Source organism: Channa argus, chromosome 12 (genome assembly GCF_033026475.1).
Source record: "Channa argus isolate prfri chromosome 12, Channa argus male v1.0, whole genome shotgun sequence".
NCBI lineage: Eukaryota > Metazoa > Chordata > Actinopteri > Anabantiformes > Channidae > Channa > Channa argus.
In genome coordinates this window covers 18,178,756-18,195,668 of record NC_090208.1, presented here as the reverse complement: position 1 = coordinate 18,195,668, position 16,913 = coordinate 18,178,756, and the positions used below count along the sequence as shown (strand labels likewise).

General features: G+C 37.3%; 1 protein-coding gene across 5 annotated transcripts in view; it reads left to right on the top strand.

The window, feature by feature from the left end:
* The window catches only part of si:dkey-172j4.3 (diacylglycerol kinase delta), a 63,916-nt gene that overhangs the window by 21,578 nt on the left and 25,425 nt on the right, over nucleotides 1-16,913 (top strand). For 2 of the 5 annotated variants that reach the window (XR_010915704.1, XM_067523477.1), the window contains exons 4-5: nucleotides 15,868-15,978; nucleotides 16,579-16,659. Coding sequence is in view for 3 of the 5 variants with exons in the window: in XM_067523477.1 (XP_067379578.1) it covers nucleotides 15,868-15,978; nucleotides 16,579-16,659 (192 nt within the window). In the remaining 2 variants the exon portion in view is untranslated. Of the gene's footprint in view, nucleotides 1-9,710; nucleotides 9,827-9,916; nucleotides 10,113-10,134; nucleotides 10,192-15,867; nucleotides 15,979-16,578; nucleotides 16,660-16,913 lie in introns of those variants that run through there. The other 3 variants (XM_067523478.1, XM_067523480.1, XM_067523479.1) reach the window with 3 other exon arrangements.

The following is a 16,913-nucleotide window of genomic DNA, read 5'->3' as shown; positions in this document are numbered from 1 at the left end:
ACCTGATCCACCAACACCAAGTATTTTAAAATCAAATGTGGTGTCAGCACTGGATAATGGATGTAAAATGCACAAAGTTTAAAAGTCTTATTTCTATAACTCTAAGAACTCTGGAATCAGAAGAGGCCTTTTGCTCACTGTCCAAAAGATGACCACAGTCACTGTTGTTGATTTCACCCTTTGCTGAAACAGAGGAATCTCTGTTGTAGCCACAGGTATTCAGACATGTTCTGTACACTCATGCACTTACACACACAGACACAGACACAGACACACACACACACACACACACACACACACAAACAAGAGCTTGTCTCCATTTTTAGAGCTTCCTCTGAGACATTGAGTCTAAAATTAGAAGGTCATTTTGTTAAACAAATACAGCATCAGTGTGTTGGCAGACTGTCAAAACACACTGGTCATGTACAGTATTTCCGTTAGCGAGTGTGTTTATGTCCATAAATATGTCATGTCAACACTACACGTGTTTCATTCAGTTTCATTTTTTTTATCTAAACTTTGTGCATTTTATATAAACAGTAAAGCCAAAGAGGGAAGGGATAAAGAGATGAGCATAGTAACCTAGTGAGGTGGTGTAGTAGAAATAGACAAGTGAACACATAGATGGAGAGGTTTTAGGAGGAGAGGTGCTCAGGTTCATTAGCAGTACAGATAGAAAAGAAGGTCTAGTAAAGCACCCAAAGGGCGCACACAAGGCACACCCTGAGTAACATTGTATAGGATTTAGCAATACCATCCATTCTGCTTGTGCAAGTCCCTGCAGTGCAACTTGTGCTCACAGTTCAGTATTTCAACACATTTTACTGCATTTTTAACAGTTTGTACTACCATGGTCAAATTTCATTGTTTCATAATTGTTCTGTTTGATTGTTGTTCTCCCAGATGTTGCTGCAATGCTACCACCATAAGCTGGGCAAATGTTGTACTTTTACTGGGCTACATTTATTTGAGATCTATATAGTTATTCATTTCATATAATTAGTTGTAGTATTCATATAGTTATTCTTTTCAGATAAATTATAAATAAAAAAATAAGACTTTATTGACCCCTATTGTGAAATCCACAAGCCAACTACAGAAGCAATGAGGTAGGTTAAGTATGTACTGCACCTAACAGAACGGTAAAAGAGTTGTCAACCAGTGTCTCACCTCAGCTGGGACCTTTCTCACATGCTGCTGCAGCAGCTGCTGTGCACTGTATGTGTGTGTGTGTGTGTGTGTGTGTGTGTGTGTGTGTGTGTGTGTGTGTGTGTGTGTGTGTGTGTGTGTGTGTGTGTGCACTTACAATTCTTACTTGTTGAGGCCCAGTGTTTGTGTGTGTGAATGTGTGTGTACTGTACCAAGTGAGACAAGGAGCCATTATAACAGAACCTACAGACTTTGCAAGATAAATTTTAGTAAGAAAATCAAAACAGCTGATTACTATGGTCTAGACGTGCAGAGACCTGCTCCGAAATGTATGTTCATCTATCACATTATAAAGCCTGCCAATAATAGAGACAGAGGAGAGGGGCAGAGACCCAGATCTATTTAGTTACATTTTTCACAACTTTATAAAAATAATGGCCTGCCACCCTTTACATTTTACACAAAATCATATCCCACATTCATCAAAGTAATATGAAACTAATGAAGATGTATAGGTGCCCCATTTGGACCACTTAGATGTCAAAACAGAAGGAAAAAAAAGTTGACAAGAGGTTAAAGGTAGAGGCGGGTAATACAGAGGAATCAAAATCAACTGAGCAAAATAAAGGCATAGAAAAAAGGAATGACTTAAAGAAGTGGGGAGATGAAAGCCAAAGGTTGAAGAAAGATGAAATCAGTGTAAAAAAAAAAAGAAGAGGAGGCGGAAGAAGCAGTATTGATCTGGGTAATAAACAGATGGAGGAGGAATAGGCAAAGGGATGAAATGGAAGAGTGATATTGATTCAAGGCAAGCAACAGGAGTTAATAGTGATGGGGGAGAGGAAGGTAAGAAGAAAAAGATGAGAAGAGAAAAAAGATGTAGAAATGGAGCAACAGGGAAAAAATGGCAGGAAGAAAATCAATATTTCTCAGCTTTAACACTTTATATCATTACATACATGTAGGCTATGATAGGCTACAGAAAGTCAAATCATTCCAGTAGTAAATCGTTCTCAAACAAGTCACTCTATCGCAGTTCCACTATGCGAAACTGTGGTTTAAGTGCTAAATGGCTGCTTATATAGCACTTTTATCCAAAGCACTTTACAATGTTGCTTCTCATTCACCCATTCAAACACACACACTCACACACCAGTGGCGGTGGCTGTCATGCACAGTGCTCACCTGACCCACCGGGAGCAACTTGGGGTTCAGTGTCTTGCCCAACGACAGTTCGACACGTAGCCAGGAAGGACCGGAAATTAAACCACTGACCCTGTGTCCTGGAAATGTATATTAAGGCATCTTCTAGTTTTTGTCATTTTGAAAACCTCAGAAACTGAAGTCTAGATATGTTTGACTTTCTGGGGGAGATATGAGTGTCTTCTTTTAGAAGTTAAGGGGAGTGAAATGACCACTCTACATGGAGAAAAAAAAGATTCAAATAAATACAAGAATATTCAAAAAATATTCAGTAAATGTGTGTCTTATTACAAATACAGAGACATTTCATCATTATCTGTATTTTTTTTATATACTATTTATTCCAATTATCCAAGTGAATATGCAGAAATGAATTTTATGGCCCCAATTAGCTTTAAAGCTGAATTACACAGATTCTTGATATTAAAAACCTCAGTTGGCAAAACAGTTTTACATTTATGTGCTGATAAACATCGTGTGATAGGATCAAAGAGTTTAGACCAGCTAAATAGTTTTTTTTTCCTTCCAGGAATTAACCTTGCTTAAATTGTATTTTTCTCAATTTGCATCCACTTGATCTTTATATTTAGACAATTTTTTTAAAATGTTGCCTGAAAATCTGAAATTTGATAAAGGTTAGAAGAAGAAGGGAAGGTATGGATCTAGCCCATAGCTACATCAGATGAGCTACTCCCTGTATTGGGACTAAATATGACCTAATGTGGCCTGTAAGCCATATAATTTACCATTTACCCTCCTCAGTTCTTCTGACTTATAATATCGTTATAATTATTTTATTGGCATCGGGGATGTCTTATTCTCCTTAAATCTACAATTTGCAATTTGAGCTACCAGTAGCATGGGATTAAAAATTGTCAAGTCATCTTTAAAGTACATCAAGTAAACAATGATGTGCATCTTTATAATAAAAAAAATTTCTTTTGGTTAAAATGATAAGTATCCTTCATGTTTTGGAATACATTTCTACAAAACAAAACATATAAGGTTATGTACAATAGCTTTAAATACTACTTACTTCCTACTGTATGTAAAATAAAATGCAGTAGATATCTTGTAAAACAGTAGTCAGTCCCTCTGTAACCTGACGGTTATTCTATTTTTGGATTCCACTGGGTTATTTTTGCTAGTTTGACAAAAGTATCTCACAAAAATCCCCCCACCCCCTGTACACACACACACACACATTGCAACACACACGTAAGATATCAGATTTAGAGGCTGTTGAAAGATTTGCATTTGTGAAACTTGAGCAAGAAGAAAAATAATATTTAAATGTGGTCACTATAAAAGCTACGGCGTGCTGACCCGGTAAGTTGACAGTGTACTAAACCAAAGCCTTCAGATGCCTGCACACAATTGCAAGATGAAGTCTTTACTATTCAGGGAACTGCTCTGTTTTAACAGTAAATGAATTTGCATGGTATGATGATAGCATGATGATAGCTGAAAGCACTGAGCATTACAAAATGAGATGTCATTGATCTTAACAGTGTATGTAAATCGGTAGTTTTCGGTATGTATGATCTGTCCCATTTGCTTCATAGTAGCTAGTAATAATTTTGTTCCATTACCAGGTACTCCACATTGTCCATTATCATTTCCCTTGTGTGTTTAGATGTGTACACCCACACATCTCCATGTGTCAGTGTGGTACTAACATTATAAACTACCTAAACAGTATTCTAATGAAAATCTAACCAGCATTGGTGTCAATTAGAAATACTTGTTAGTTATTTTCAATATCTTTATATCAATATCTGAATTGACTGAAGCAGTCCCGTGGCTAAGAGCTCCTTTATCACATTTAGCAGGACAGTTCTTAAAACCCAAGACTCACAGGTGCAGCCCCTTTATATTTAGACAATGTATTTAAAAATTCCAAGACTAGTGTGACATTGTTTAATGATGAACACACAGAAAAAGGCACATCTGAAAACTGTTTATTTTCTGTATACTTTAAGTGTATTTATTGGGTGTATTTTAAACATTATAACATGACTTTAGAGTCACCCAACGTTGTGTTAGATTTCTCTAAATCCATCTTTCCAAAACGTGTAGATCCCACTCTAAATCCAAAGTTATTAACCTAAATTTGCATTGTTCATAAACTTGTGCTCTGATTGGCTGGGTGTGTGGCCTCCACCTTCAGGGTCTGGAGTGACATCCCATTGGAAGCAAGTTCAGTACTTTGACAGTACAACAATTCACCCTGAAACTTTTTGATTCGTTTTATTTTGCTTGTTTTCAATCATGCCAACTTTGTTATTATTATTTGGTTTAATACCCCAGAACTCATAAGTTAAACATTTTATTCATCACATTTAGTTCCCAATAGTAAATCCAGTAAATCCTGATTGGTATTCACATGTTAATGACATTAGTTTTGTGATACTAAGATGTGCCCACAAAACACAAAAATATTTTATGTGAAATGGCCATAGTGGTTTTAACTTACTAAAGTAATTTAATTATTTGATTATTCAGGTGATTAATTATTATTATTAGATTAATTATTCAGGTCTAATACCATATAGATCTTTTAAAGACAATATCTTTTTAATTCATTCTAAACTGTTTACATTTTAAAGTAGATACCTTTGCTGTGTCTGCAAGGTCCTTAATTCAAAACCTTTGAGGTGTGTGAGGTGGTGTTGGTTATGGTGGTTTGTGTGTAAATGTGTTTTTGTCAATTTAGGTACCTGTAATATATTATATGGGACCAATAACGACTCAGTAAATCATAATGCAAACATGCAGGCTTTTTAAAATTTTTAATAAACATAACTGTCTGCAATGTTTTCAGGAGCATCGCAGAATTCAATTTACCACAGCAATTATTTTCTGAATGAAACTGTAGGAAAATGAGTGGAGAGGAGGGGAAAAGGGAAAAACCCCCACAGGTTAATGTGGAAATCACTCATCTCCCATGACAACAACACAACTGATGCCACAAGGAGAGAGACACAAACAGTTTTGTTTTTGCCTCTGTTAATTTCTGTTTGGTGTTTGTATGTGCGTGTACTGTACAGCTATTTCTGTGATGGTCAGTCTGAATTTTATACAGTGGAAGCAAGGACATTTTGGCTGTTACTTTCTGGCACGCCGTCCATGGGCTTTTCCACAGTTAAGGCTTGATTTTGGTTCAAATTAAGTTAGGGCTAGCATTGGCATATACTAGGGCAAAATTAGTATTTATTCAGAGTAAGGGGCTAACTTAAGTGTGTGGGGGGCCCTAAGCTGTGTTACAACTTGACATCACACTAACATGAAATCAGAGCACTAAGAAAAACACTCACACCTCATCACTGCACTCACATACATTCTATTTAAATGCCCTTTGAGGTAAAATCTCAAATTACATCTACATGGTCGGTTTTGTAGAGATGCACACTAATAAACAGCAACAAACACACACACACACATATGTAGACACACACTCACTGAATATAATGTGCGTGAGCGCAAGAAGACAAGAATAAACACCACAGTATGATTATTAGGAACGATTGCCCACAAACAACAACACATACTCATGTTTCATTTTTTTGTTTCTTCACTTTATATTTATTTCCTTTCAATCCTCCTCTTTCTCTGCTCTCATCCACCTTTACCCTATTTTTCTCTCCTACTATTAATTTCCATTCCCTTACCTTACCTCTCTTCTTTCCTCATGTCCTCCCCACCCTGCTCTACTCTTTTATCCACTCATCCCCTCCTCCATTTCTGTTGAAATGCCTTTATTTGCCTGCTAACAGTGCAGACAACCATGAATATTAACATCACAAATCAATAAAACTAATGACTTGCTAATTAGATCAGCACCTTTGCACAAACTTCCACTTTATCTCCCTCTCTCTGGCTGAGAGACCTATCTTTTCATTGGATGTGTTTTGTGTATGTGTGTGTCAGTGTGTGGGGATTATGCAGCATCAGAGCCAGATTTGGTCCGTATGCTCCGATGCTACCCTCTCACCCCCCACCAGCAGCAGATTATGAGTGCTTCAGTGCATAAAAGACACAGACTGAAGCCAAAAAATATATTCTTTTAAAAACATACGAACATGCTCACCCTAACCTAAAAGAAATAGGTTTTTGTGTGTTAGTCCCTTTCCATCTAAAGTACGACTGTGTTATTTTTCTTTGTTTTTTGCACATATCACTGATATGTATGGGTCTATTAATAAACACACAGAGGTACATGAGACAGGATGTGGTCGCCATGGTGCAAAGTCCTCCCACGCCTTGTTCTGGCTGTGTGTATGTGTGTGGGGTCAGACGTGTTTATGCATGACAGATGATGCAAGCCATTTCTATTTCAAATGATCTGCCTTGCTGCAATCCTTGACGTTTTTGCAGTTTATTAAAAATGCTTGCATAATAAAAGTTGTCAGGGACAGAGTGGTGACAATATATGCAATATACACAATCACACCCATTCGTGCATACACATGCACATGAAACCTAGTTTACTTCCTGTTCAGTAAGCAAGCTATAACATGTCCAGTTGAAAGAATAAGAAAGTTTTCATTTCTGCTCCTCTGTGTGTCTGTGTTTTTAATTTTCAAGCTGAAGGTTGATTCGAAAGTCAGTCTGTTACCGTGGCAACCCCACATGCCTTTGCAATACCAAGTTTAGATGTCAGCAAACAAAAAGAGTAGATAAGTGCAGTTAACAACACCAGGCCTGAGGTAACAATCATTTGATTTAGGTACCTCTGAGCACCACATGAGTGGCGTTTATAGCTTCAGAATGATCCAGGCATCATCTTGTTGTTTCTCAAGCATAAAATACTAAAATACTAATTTACAGTGTGTGTCTGTTGTGCTTTAGTAGCCTTGGATGTCTTATATGTTGAACTCTCCTAGTGTTCAACACTGATACTAAAATCATTTTAACCCATAAATCTGACAGAAACATGACTTATTAAAGTGTTGAGATGAGTTCTTATGTTCACAAGTAAGTATGTTTTTATATCTATAAACCAATAGTTGATGTGAGGAGTTAAAACCATAGCAAATCAAGACAAATTAATGCTGCTCTCTCTTTTTCCACTCTTGATTTTTATTCTTTTACTGTTTTATGTTTTTTGACTCATTTGAGTTTCCATCCGCAGTCCTCATTTCATCTAAATAGTCATTCATTCACTCACTCCTTGTGCACCCCATCACTTTGCCTCTGTTTTCCCACCTACATGTCTTTCTCAGTCTGCCATCTTCTGGTCAAAACAAATAAATGCAGCATTATCAAATCTCAACAGGCGACATTGGGCTTCGATTAACATTCCAGCGATGTCTGTCCTGGACAGCACAGCCTTATGATTACATGTTTAAAGGGTCAGGAGGTTCGGTGTCTGCATCAGCTAGTGTGATCTGTTTTAATTAGCTCTGGCAAAGACACAACTAAGTGTCAGTGTGGCTGTGCTCTTCTCAGTAACTCATGAATAAATACCTGCAATACATTATTCAGTTAAAAAAAAGTTTTAATAATCTTTACAATTACTTAAGGGTATTATACCCATATTGTTACATAGTAAATATTTATTTTTTAAAATATAATTCAAGGTGGTTCAAAACAAGTTCAAATTTAAGATTTTGTGAATCGGATTTATATATTTTAGTGTTTACTGCTTTTGTATGATCATTTAAGCACTCGTATTAAATGTTATGTACTTTACCCAGTTTAATGCACTATTAACAAAACTTTATTAAAATCATTGTGAACTGCTATAATAATTGTAATAAATTAGCCCATGTTTGTGCTAGTTTCCGCATTGTTTCATAACAAGAAACACAAGTGCATTATATGGCAGGGACATTTTGCATAAACATGTTTAGTTCATTTTTCAAAGTTGATTAATAAACAATTGCATTATGCCGCTTAGAAACTAAATAAAACCAACATTTCTGTTTATTGAGGATGAAAAATCAGCTGCCATTTTGGTGCTTTTGTAAGAAACGACATCCTTGCCTGGCTCCCTGCCTGGGGGAGCTCTTTCAACAAATGGCTCTGTGGGTTTTATGGGACATTTTTGTGGGCGTAATGGTTGGGGGTTGGACTGCTTGTCCTTCTGCTACTTTTTTGCTTTTATTTCTACAGTATATGTTTGAGAAGGTCTTCAGAATAAAATCAGGATTTAAAATTGTTTTTTTTTCTCTCTTGGTCTGGAAAACCTATTAAAATTGTGAATCCCAAAGACATCCAATTATCTTCCAAAATAAATGTGCCAAGGCTGTACTGTTGTTCACTTAAACTTATTTACCTTCATCTGGTTCCAAAATTTGTATAATCCAGTATAAATAGATAAAGCTATTAGTAATGAAGTTGCTTGGACCCAAGGTGGCCTACAGAACATGTCTCTATCTGCTTCTTACTCATCAGGTGAAATACTGCTGCTGAGTGGACTAGACTGAAATAACATACCTATTATCAGAGTCACTTCACATCTCAAACTTGGCTGCATGCCTTGTTGAAGTTACTAATGAAGTTCTTTGACCTGATTCTGGAATGATGTAACCACAAGTGATTTGGATGGAGAGAAAGATGGGGGTGGGGAAAACTTTAGAAAGATTGTAGGGAGTTGAGGGGGAGAGAAAGGATGTAGAGAGACAGCAGGGTTGGTGTCAGTGAGTGAGTCTGCAGGGAACAGCATGTTTCTGCTCATTAAAGACAGAATGATATGGCGACTGGCAGAAAACATACACACACGCACACACATATGAATGTACACAAAAACACACACTCGCTGTAATTTGCCTTGGCAGATGAGACACTGATCTGACACTGAAAGCTGTCCGATGACAGCGTGTAGGCAGCAGAACACACACACACACACACACACACACACACACATGCAAGACAGTTTACATAGCCTGCCAGGATGTAAGAGTGTAAGAGTGTGTGTGTATGTGTGATCTTAAGCAGAGCCCTGTGCCATTAGCCTCCTCATCAAATTGACATGAAGTGATGAAATATGTGTGTGCTGTCCTGTCTGTTTAAATGCCTTTTTTGAATTAATTTTAAACACGTGTACGTGTACATGCGTGTATGTGTGTGTAAGTGTGTGTGTAAGTGTGTGTAGATGGGTGTGCACTCTCATTCCTAGCGAGACAGGTTTTTCCTGTTCTATTTATATCCATAAGGCTTGTTCTTACATGAACACACACCTCTCCTCTCAGGTGTTCCTCATGTAGGAAAGGGGAAGAGCTTATTTGCACCTCCTACCTTATCATAAGTATATGTGTGTGTGTGTGAGTGTGAGAAAGCACACCTGTGGGGGCGTGGCTACCTGACAAGAGAAGTTTCCGATAGAGGAAGTAGACTGTATTGTTTGAGGAACTGCTGATGTGGAAGAATTACGACTGAGGTGGGGAGAGAAAATTTTATGTAGATAAAATAACTTAAAGTAGTAGAAGAAGAAAGAGATGGGGAAGCAATACAAATAGCACAAAAAAAGGTTTGTCTCTCCACCTCCTAAACACTTCTTGTAGCAGCACTATCTGGGTGTAAATACTCAGCAATATTAACACGGATAGTGCTTGTCTAGTACAGAAAGTGAGGTCATCGGTGTGCGCTGTTTGCCACTGATGCCAGGGTTGTGTCAGTCCAGCGGGTGCTGCATGGCTCCCCTGTTGTTTCGGTGTCAGGGAGGAGGGCAGGGAGATGACAGCCAGCTCAGCCATGAAGACCAGCTGGACTCCGGTCACACTCAAACGTTTCAGGAGAGTCTGCCGGTGGAGGAGGTCAGTGTGAACGAGATGATATTGTACTAAGATCCGGATGACCCTTCAAACTATGAGGTCTGAAGGAGGATATTTTGAGGTTTGTTTAAGGAGTGTTTCCTGCCTTCAGATTGTGGCTTACTTAGGCTTACTGCGAAGTGGTTTTGTGCTGGCCCAATACGATTTATATTGTGCCTACATGGTGTCCTGTTTGCTGATTTTATTTACTGTTGGAGAAGTCATGTTTGATCAAGGAACAAAGTCTTTACACATTTGTCGCATTATTATTTTCAACAAAGCCCATAGAAAGACCCAAAACACGACCACGTCTCAGCCTTTGGCTAGCATCTAATACTTTCTGATGCATTTATTTATTTTTTGCACAGTTTCAGATAGCACTTAGTTTCAAGCCCATTTTCTCTCTAATGAACATGGTAAGTGTTCACAAATAAATGTGTAGGGTCATGAATAATAATAATAATAAAATAAATAAAAATAATAAAAAATCCTAAAACAGATGGCACTATAGTTTCTATCTAATTTTCCTTAAATAAACAGTAAATTGATTTCAACTTCGTGGTTCAGTTAATGATTTTTAATATTAAAGGAGTGCAAGGCCCACCAAGACAAATGTGTGAATTGGGGTATATTAATGAAAAAGTAATGGATTTTATAAGCGATATCTGACTACAGCTGTTCATTGCTCAATTAAGTTTTTCTTTGAAAGGGTCTTTTCATGGGATTTTCTTCCCGTCAAGGGAAAATGCAGGTCATCACCAGCTTTAATTTTGAAAGTATTGAGAGTTTGATCATAGATAGATAAATTAGACATTACACTGCTACTTTTAGTCAGAATTTGTAGGCGAAATAATCAGACTTCTAACATCACCTAACAATATTTAACATTATCAAATCAATGTGTATTCCCTTTCATAGCTTTGAAGCGTACTACTAAATACTATACTATTATACTATTTCTTAAAAAAAATATGTACAACTACTGTAAAGTGTTACCCTGAACAATAGCTGCAGGCGATTTTATGTTTATTCCACTGGTCATTTGGTTTAAAATGATAGAGAAATTGGTAATTTTTTACTAAGTAAGTTCATCTCTTATCATCTTTTTTATATTATTATAAATCACATTGTTTTGTGAACTGTCCTAAAGTTCAGCTTTATCTCAGACACAATCTTCATAAATGTCCATACACGTATGTTAATCCCTAAGCTGTCAAGGAAATAAATTAAATTCTAGTGAATTACTCTGTAAGCTGAAGGTCAGCCAGTTGTGCAGGAGTGTGTGTGCACTTGCTGGATGACACTAGATGGATGTGTATATGCATTTGTGTTCTGATGGCTTGGTAAATACAGTGAAGCTGACTGAAAAAGTAAAGGACAAAAAGGGAATGAAAGGGTTGAATTTGTCAGGTTTATGCTTGCATGCACTTCAGAGCTCTGTTTGTATATTGTGGATGAGTAAGTATGCGTAGTAATGTCCTTTTGTGTGCAAACCCACTACGCAGTGTGTGCTTGTGTGTCCACATTGGGCCTGGTGGGACTGATTGCCCTGATGTAATTAGTCCTGCTCTAATGAATATACTGATCTGTCTGACAACAACTCTGCAGGAGTGGAGAGGAATTGAAAGGAGAGAAGAAGATCATGGGTGTTACCACACACTGGTGCAGAAACCGACCTTTGTGTGCAGTATGTTGGGCTTACGTAGCTATGAATTTACTGTACAGTACACGAGTGCCCTGCACATTACAACTAACCAATCAGGCAGAGGTACAAGAATGGCCTGAAGAAAGTGTTATGAGAATTGTCTCCATAAAAGTGCACACCAATAAAAGCCTACTTGTAGTTCACATAATGTAAAAGCTGTGTCTGGATAAACATTCTATCCAGGGTTTGAGTGTTTAGTGCTTTTACATTAAAAGTGACAAAATATCCCTAATGGGAACTCGTACTCATGTGCTAATATTAGTTACTTCACAACGCCACAAACTTGTAAAAGCAGAACATGCAGAATGTCTACTGTTCCATTGCAATGAAAGATGCTTACTCACCTCGTTATTGTTGGCATCCTCAGTTATTCTTATCTTTTTTTTTATCCTCTGTCTGTTTGCCTTTAATCAGTTTTTAACCTGTCATATTTTACACGTTCTACACTATTTTTCCATGAGATACATTACTTCTTAAATTACTAATATCTCATCGTGCTAGTTGCCCTATTGGTTGAATAGTATACCATCCATTTGTTTTTTTTTTCTGAGCAGGTCCATAAACCCTGGGTTAGAGGTTCAATTCCTGGTTCCTCCTAGCCACATGTTGGAGTGTCATTGGACCATACACTGAAATCCATGTCATCATCTATGTGCAGCTGTCTAACAGCAATTTTCCCATGATCTATAAAGTATCACTTATTATTATTATTATTATTGGTGGCTGTGGTGGTGGTAGTGGTAGTAGTAGTAGTAGTAGTAGTAAATGCATCCCCGAACAGCCTTTATACTATAGGTTGCAAGTCTAGTTAGCAACATCCTGAGTTGGGTCTAACAGTCCGTCCTTCAGTTGTTGTCATCTCATCAGCCGCTTTTGTCAAACAAAACACTCTGATTAGTGTCTTGACTGACAGCTTCTGTTGGCGTTGCTATGGAAACCATAGATAAGACTGATTGGTGGACCACAGTGGTTACACCTCACAGTTATCTCGAACGCATTAAGTGGTTCAGTTAAAAGAGACCTTTACACCTTTATGTTTATGTGTTTCCTTCTTTCCTCCTCCTCCGTGAGGCATTGCCAGTTCTCTTGCTTTATTCTCTTTTTATGTCGACTCCCCTGAGTCCAGTTTGTTGTAATTCTTGCCTCTTATCTTTTGTGTGGCCGATTTCTCTTTCTCGCTTTTTGTCAATGCCACAGCTCCGCTGCTTCTTTCTGTCTCCTCCTACTAATGATCCATATACCATCAGGTGATCTATCATTGTTTTTCCACCATCAGTCCATCTTTTCCCCTTTCTTTCTCTCTAACAGTGTGAAGATATGACATTTGCTCTCCCTCAGGGAATAAAAGCACATTTATTTTAGGAATATAACATGAATGGTGAGAGCCCAAGGAGCTGTATGTCCTATTAGAAGACACATCTCATAAACACATATACATGTGTCAAACATGTTCAATGACAATAAAGGTTGTTTGTTCATTTTACATTAATACTCCATGCATTTCAGAGGAGAAATGAAATGTGATTGAGCGGCAAATTAGATTTTACCACTGTTTCTGATGTTTCTCTGCCTTGTATTACTCACTCTGTTTAGAGTCAAGGTCATTACCGCAAAGGCAGACAAGCGCAGAAAGTGAGGCAGAAACACAAAAGGAAAGTGAGAGAACCAGAATACACATGATTGATGTTTTGCTGGAGAAAAGACAAACAGGTCATGTAAACGGTAAAAATTCAGCCAAATGAAACACGCACTTTCCCTCCATTGTTCAGGTATACAGGATATATAATTTTTCTTCCTTGTTCCTTGTGTGCCGATGCACACTATGGTTATGTACAGAATATGGCATGTGCAATATGACAGTGGTTAATAAGTGTCTAAAATCTCAATTGGCTGCTCACCATTGAGTATACTTCTTAGTGTACATTAAAGATGTCAATGTGTGAAGAGGTAGGGATTTTGGACACAGCCTATGTTCTAGTTGTAAATACACTCCCAGTTACAATGGCCTTCTGCTTGATGTTTTTCGAGGTCTTAAAAGACAAGAATGGTGTGTTGAGTTTAAATCCAGTGAATTACACAAAATGGCTGTTTATGTTGGTGACTGATGAATTTCTATATTTAGATATATAATTGGATTGGATTATAATTGTGTGCTTTCCCATACACACTTTCATTTCCTATATTCATATTCATACACTCACACAAGTCCATGTTCTTTTGTCCTAATGTCACCTTTTAAGCCGTTGGTAGTTGTCATGCAGGTGGTGAACATCCTGTCTGACTCTTAAATTTTCCTTGAGGGCATACTTCCGGATCACGCAGGAATCTGGGGACCCTGCCAAGTCTTGGTCTACTGTGTATTGGCTGAGTAGTTTAGTCATTTACACTAGAAAAACAACATCCCTGTGTTATGGAAAGCACCATAAAATATTTGTCATTGCCTGTCTTTTGATCATATTGCAGTGGAATTTAGTAGTGTGCTACTGATAGGGAGAGAACAAATACAATATCTCTTCTACCTCTCTCCCACTTTGCTTTTATCACTTCTCTGTCATATCATTCTGCAGTCAGAAAATTGTGTTACACATCAATAACAGTCTGACCCTGATGCACCTAAATACTGAGAGCTTTTAATGTTTCTATTACAGGAATATCAATCTTGTTGTTTTCTGGTTTTAAAAAAAAAAACAAATAAATCACATTGCTCACTTGAAATGATCTGCTGATTTACCGGAAGTTATGTGTGGAGTTTTATAATCACTTTGAATTGTAAAACCAGTTTGCAAGTCAGTTTGCATTTGTCAGAACACAGTTTTATTGTGCAGGGAAACATGCTTTCTGTCTGTGCATAAGACAATAAACACTTCTTTACCTTTGCCCCCAGACTGTAGTGACAGGGCCATTTGTATAAGCTGATTTGTTAGTGTTGTTTATCATAGTGCAGGTGCTTTACCTGGAGCCTTTTGCAGAATAACATTATAAGAACAGGTGGTTCTAAAGTTTTGGCCACCCTTTTTAAAATGAAGAGGTGGCCAAAACTTTAAAACCACCTCTTCTTCTAATGCAGTCAAGAATCACTCCACAACCCATTGGATGTTGCTACACAAACCTTTCCATTTAATCCATTTCAATATTGAATTTTGCCAAAAAAATAAAAAATGCAGGTGACACATGCATACACATTGATATATGGACATAGTTTTCACTGTGAGGAAAATCAGGGGCTTGTAATGGAGCCTGATTCATGCAGGAATGTCACAGCCCCGGTTGAATAACCTGCAGGCGTGAAGCGCGCTATCACTAACATGATCAGAGTTAAGGTTGTATCTATCTGTGTGTGTGTGTGTGTGTGTGTGTGTGTGTGTGTGTGTGTGTGTGTGTGTGTTTGATTGTGCCAGTAGGCCTGGTTATCCTCCTGTTTGAGAATGAGGATCTCCATGACGACCCCCGACATCCTATCTCAGATTGATTACCCATAGTGCATTCTTTCCTCCCAGGACATGTGCTCATAGAGACGGAACGACTGCATGATAAGCAGAGGTAGAAATGAGGATAAAGGAAAATAACAGCAGAATCAGTGGGTTGTTTCAGCAACTCAGATCAAAGCTTAGGCTACAGCATGTTAATAATTTTTTTTTATGCATAATTTTTTTACATTTGGTCCAATTTTGCCATTCAGCGCATTGTCTCTGGTTTTATTTCCACAATATTCTCCGATCAACACACTACACACTGAACCAAACTTAGTTTGCCCACAACCTAAATCACTGTGCTCCTTTTTTGCAGAAAGAAATGCTACTGCTCACTTAAAGCAAATGTTGCTGTGATCACCATTTCTGCTCATTTGTGCAGCTTTCTCTGTTTCAATTGTATGTCTGACAAAAAAAAAACCATCCCTGTGACACTATTCTGATAAAACCGATCTTCTTTTTTTTTATATGTGAGCTCCAAGAAGAAGATCTGTCACTTCAGTTATTCAAAGGATCTGGATGCACTAATGTTTCTTTTCTCTTTCTTCTCTGCTCCAATTTTTCCGACTCTGCCTAATAACAGAAAAGTGTGAAGGAGGGAATCTTGTTGAAACAGACCAGCTCCTTCCAAAGATGGAAGAGAAGGTACTTCAAACTCAGAGGGAGGACCCTCTACTATGCCAAAGACTGCAAGGTATGTGAATGTTTGAAGCTGCCTAATGGTAGTTTAAATTAAACCACAGGATATAAAAAATTGAATGTTTCAAATATTCTCAAACATTTCTTAGTGTGGCGATATTCTGTGGAGTACATTGCAAAGAGAGAAACTTCGAAAGGTCTTTAAGTCAGGCTTGTCCTAACAAATCAGAGGTCAATTACTTTAGCTTGACTAGTTAGTTTTGTAGCTCCTTGTTTGTTCTGGTTTCATAATTACAATAAATTGTAAATTCCTGAAGGTCTGGGCAGAGGGCAGTTGAGTTAATTAATTTGGAGTCTCATGCTACATATGCTATACCTGGAGTTTCAAAAGTTACATATTGTAGCTTTAACAAAATGTGTTTTAAATGCCTTTTAAATTGCACATTCCATCCAGTATTTTATAAAATATCAAAATTGGAAACCATTTTAAACACATTTATACAACAATAAATGGATTACTGGAACAATTACTGGAAGACATACTATGTCATGATTTTCTCTATGTGATTGTCAGTGAAAAAAATTGATTTAAATGTATAGTAAATATAATAATAAGCTGCAAAATGATAATGTATAATATTTTTTCCCACACAAGTCTCTGATATTTGATGAAGTGGACCTATCAGATGCCAGTGTAGCTGAAACCAGCACCAAGAACATAAACAACAGTTTCACGGTAAATATCACAACTTGTTTTTAAAAAAATATTCAAATTTGAGTAAATGCATTTAAAAAATATTTAATTTGGCTTTGTTTTGAATGGAAAGGTAATACAAAGTCTAAAATATTTTAGGCTTAATACCCCAGACACACTATCATAAAATTTTCTGTGAGTGTGCCTGTAATTGTCTATAAAGAGGGACACTGGTAAGTTGGACCACCAGTTTGATCCTGACAGAAATATTTCAACTAATGCATAAGATGGATTAT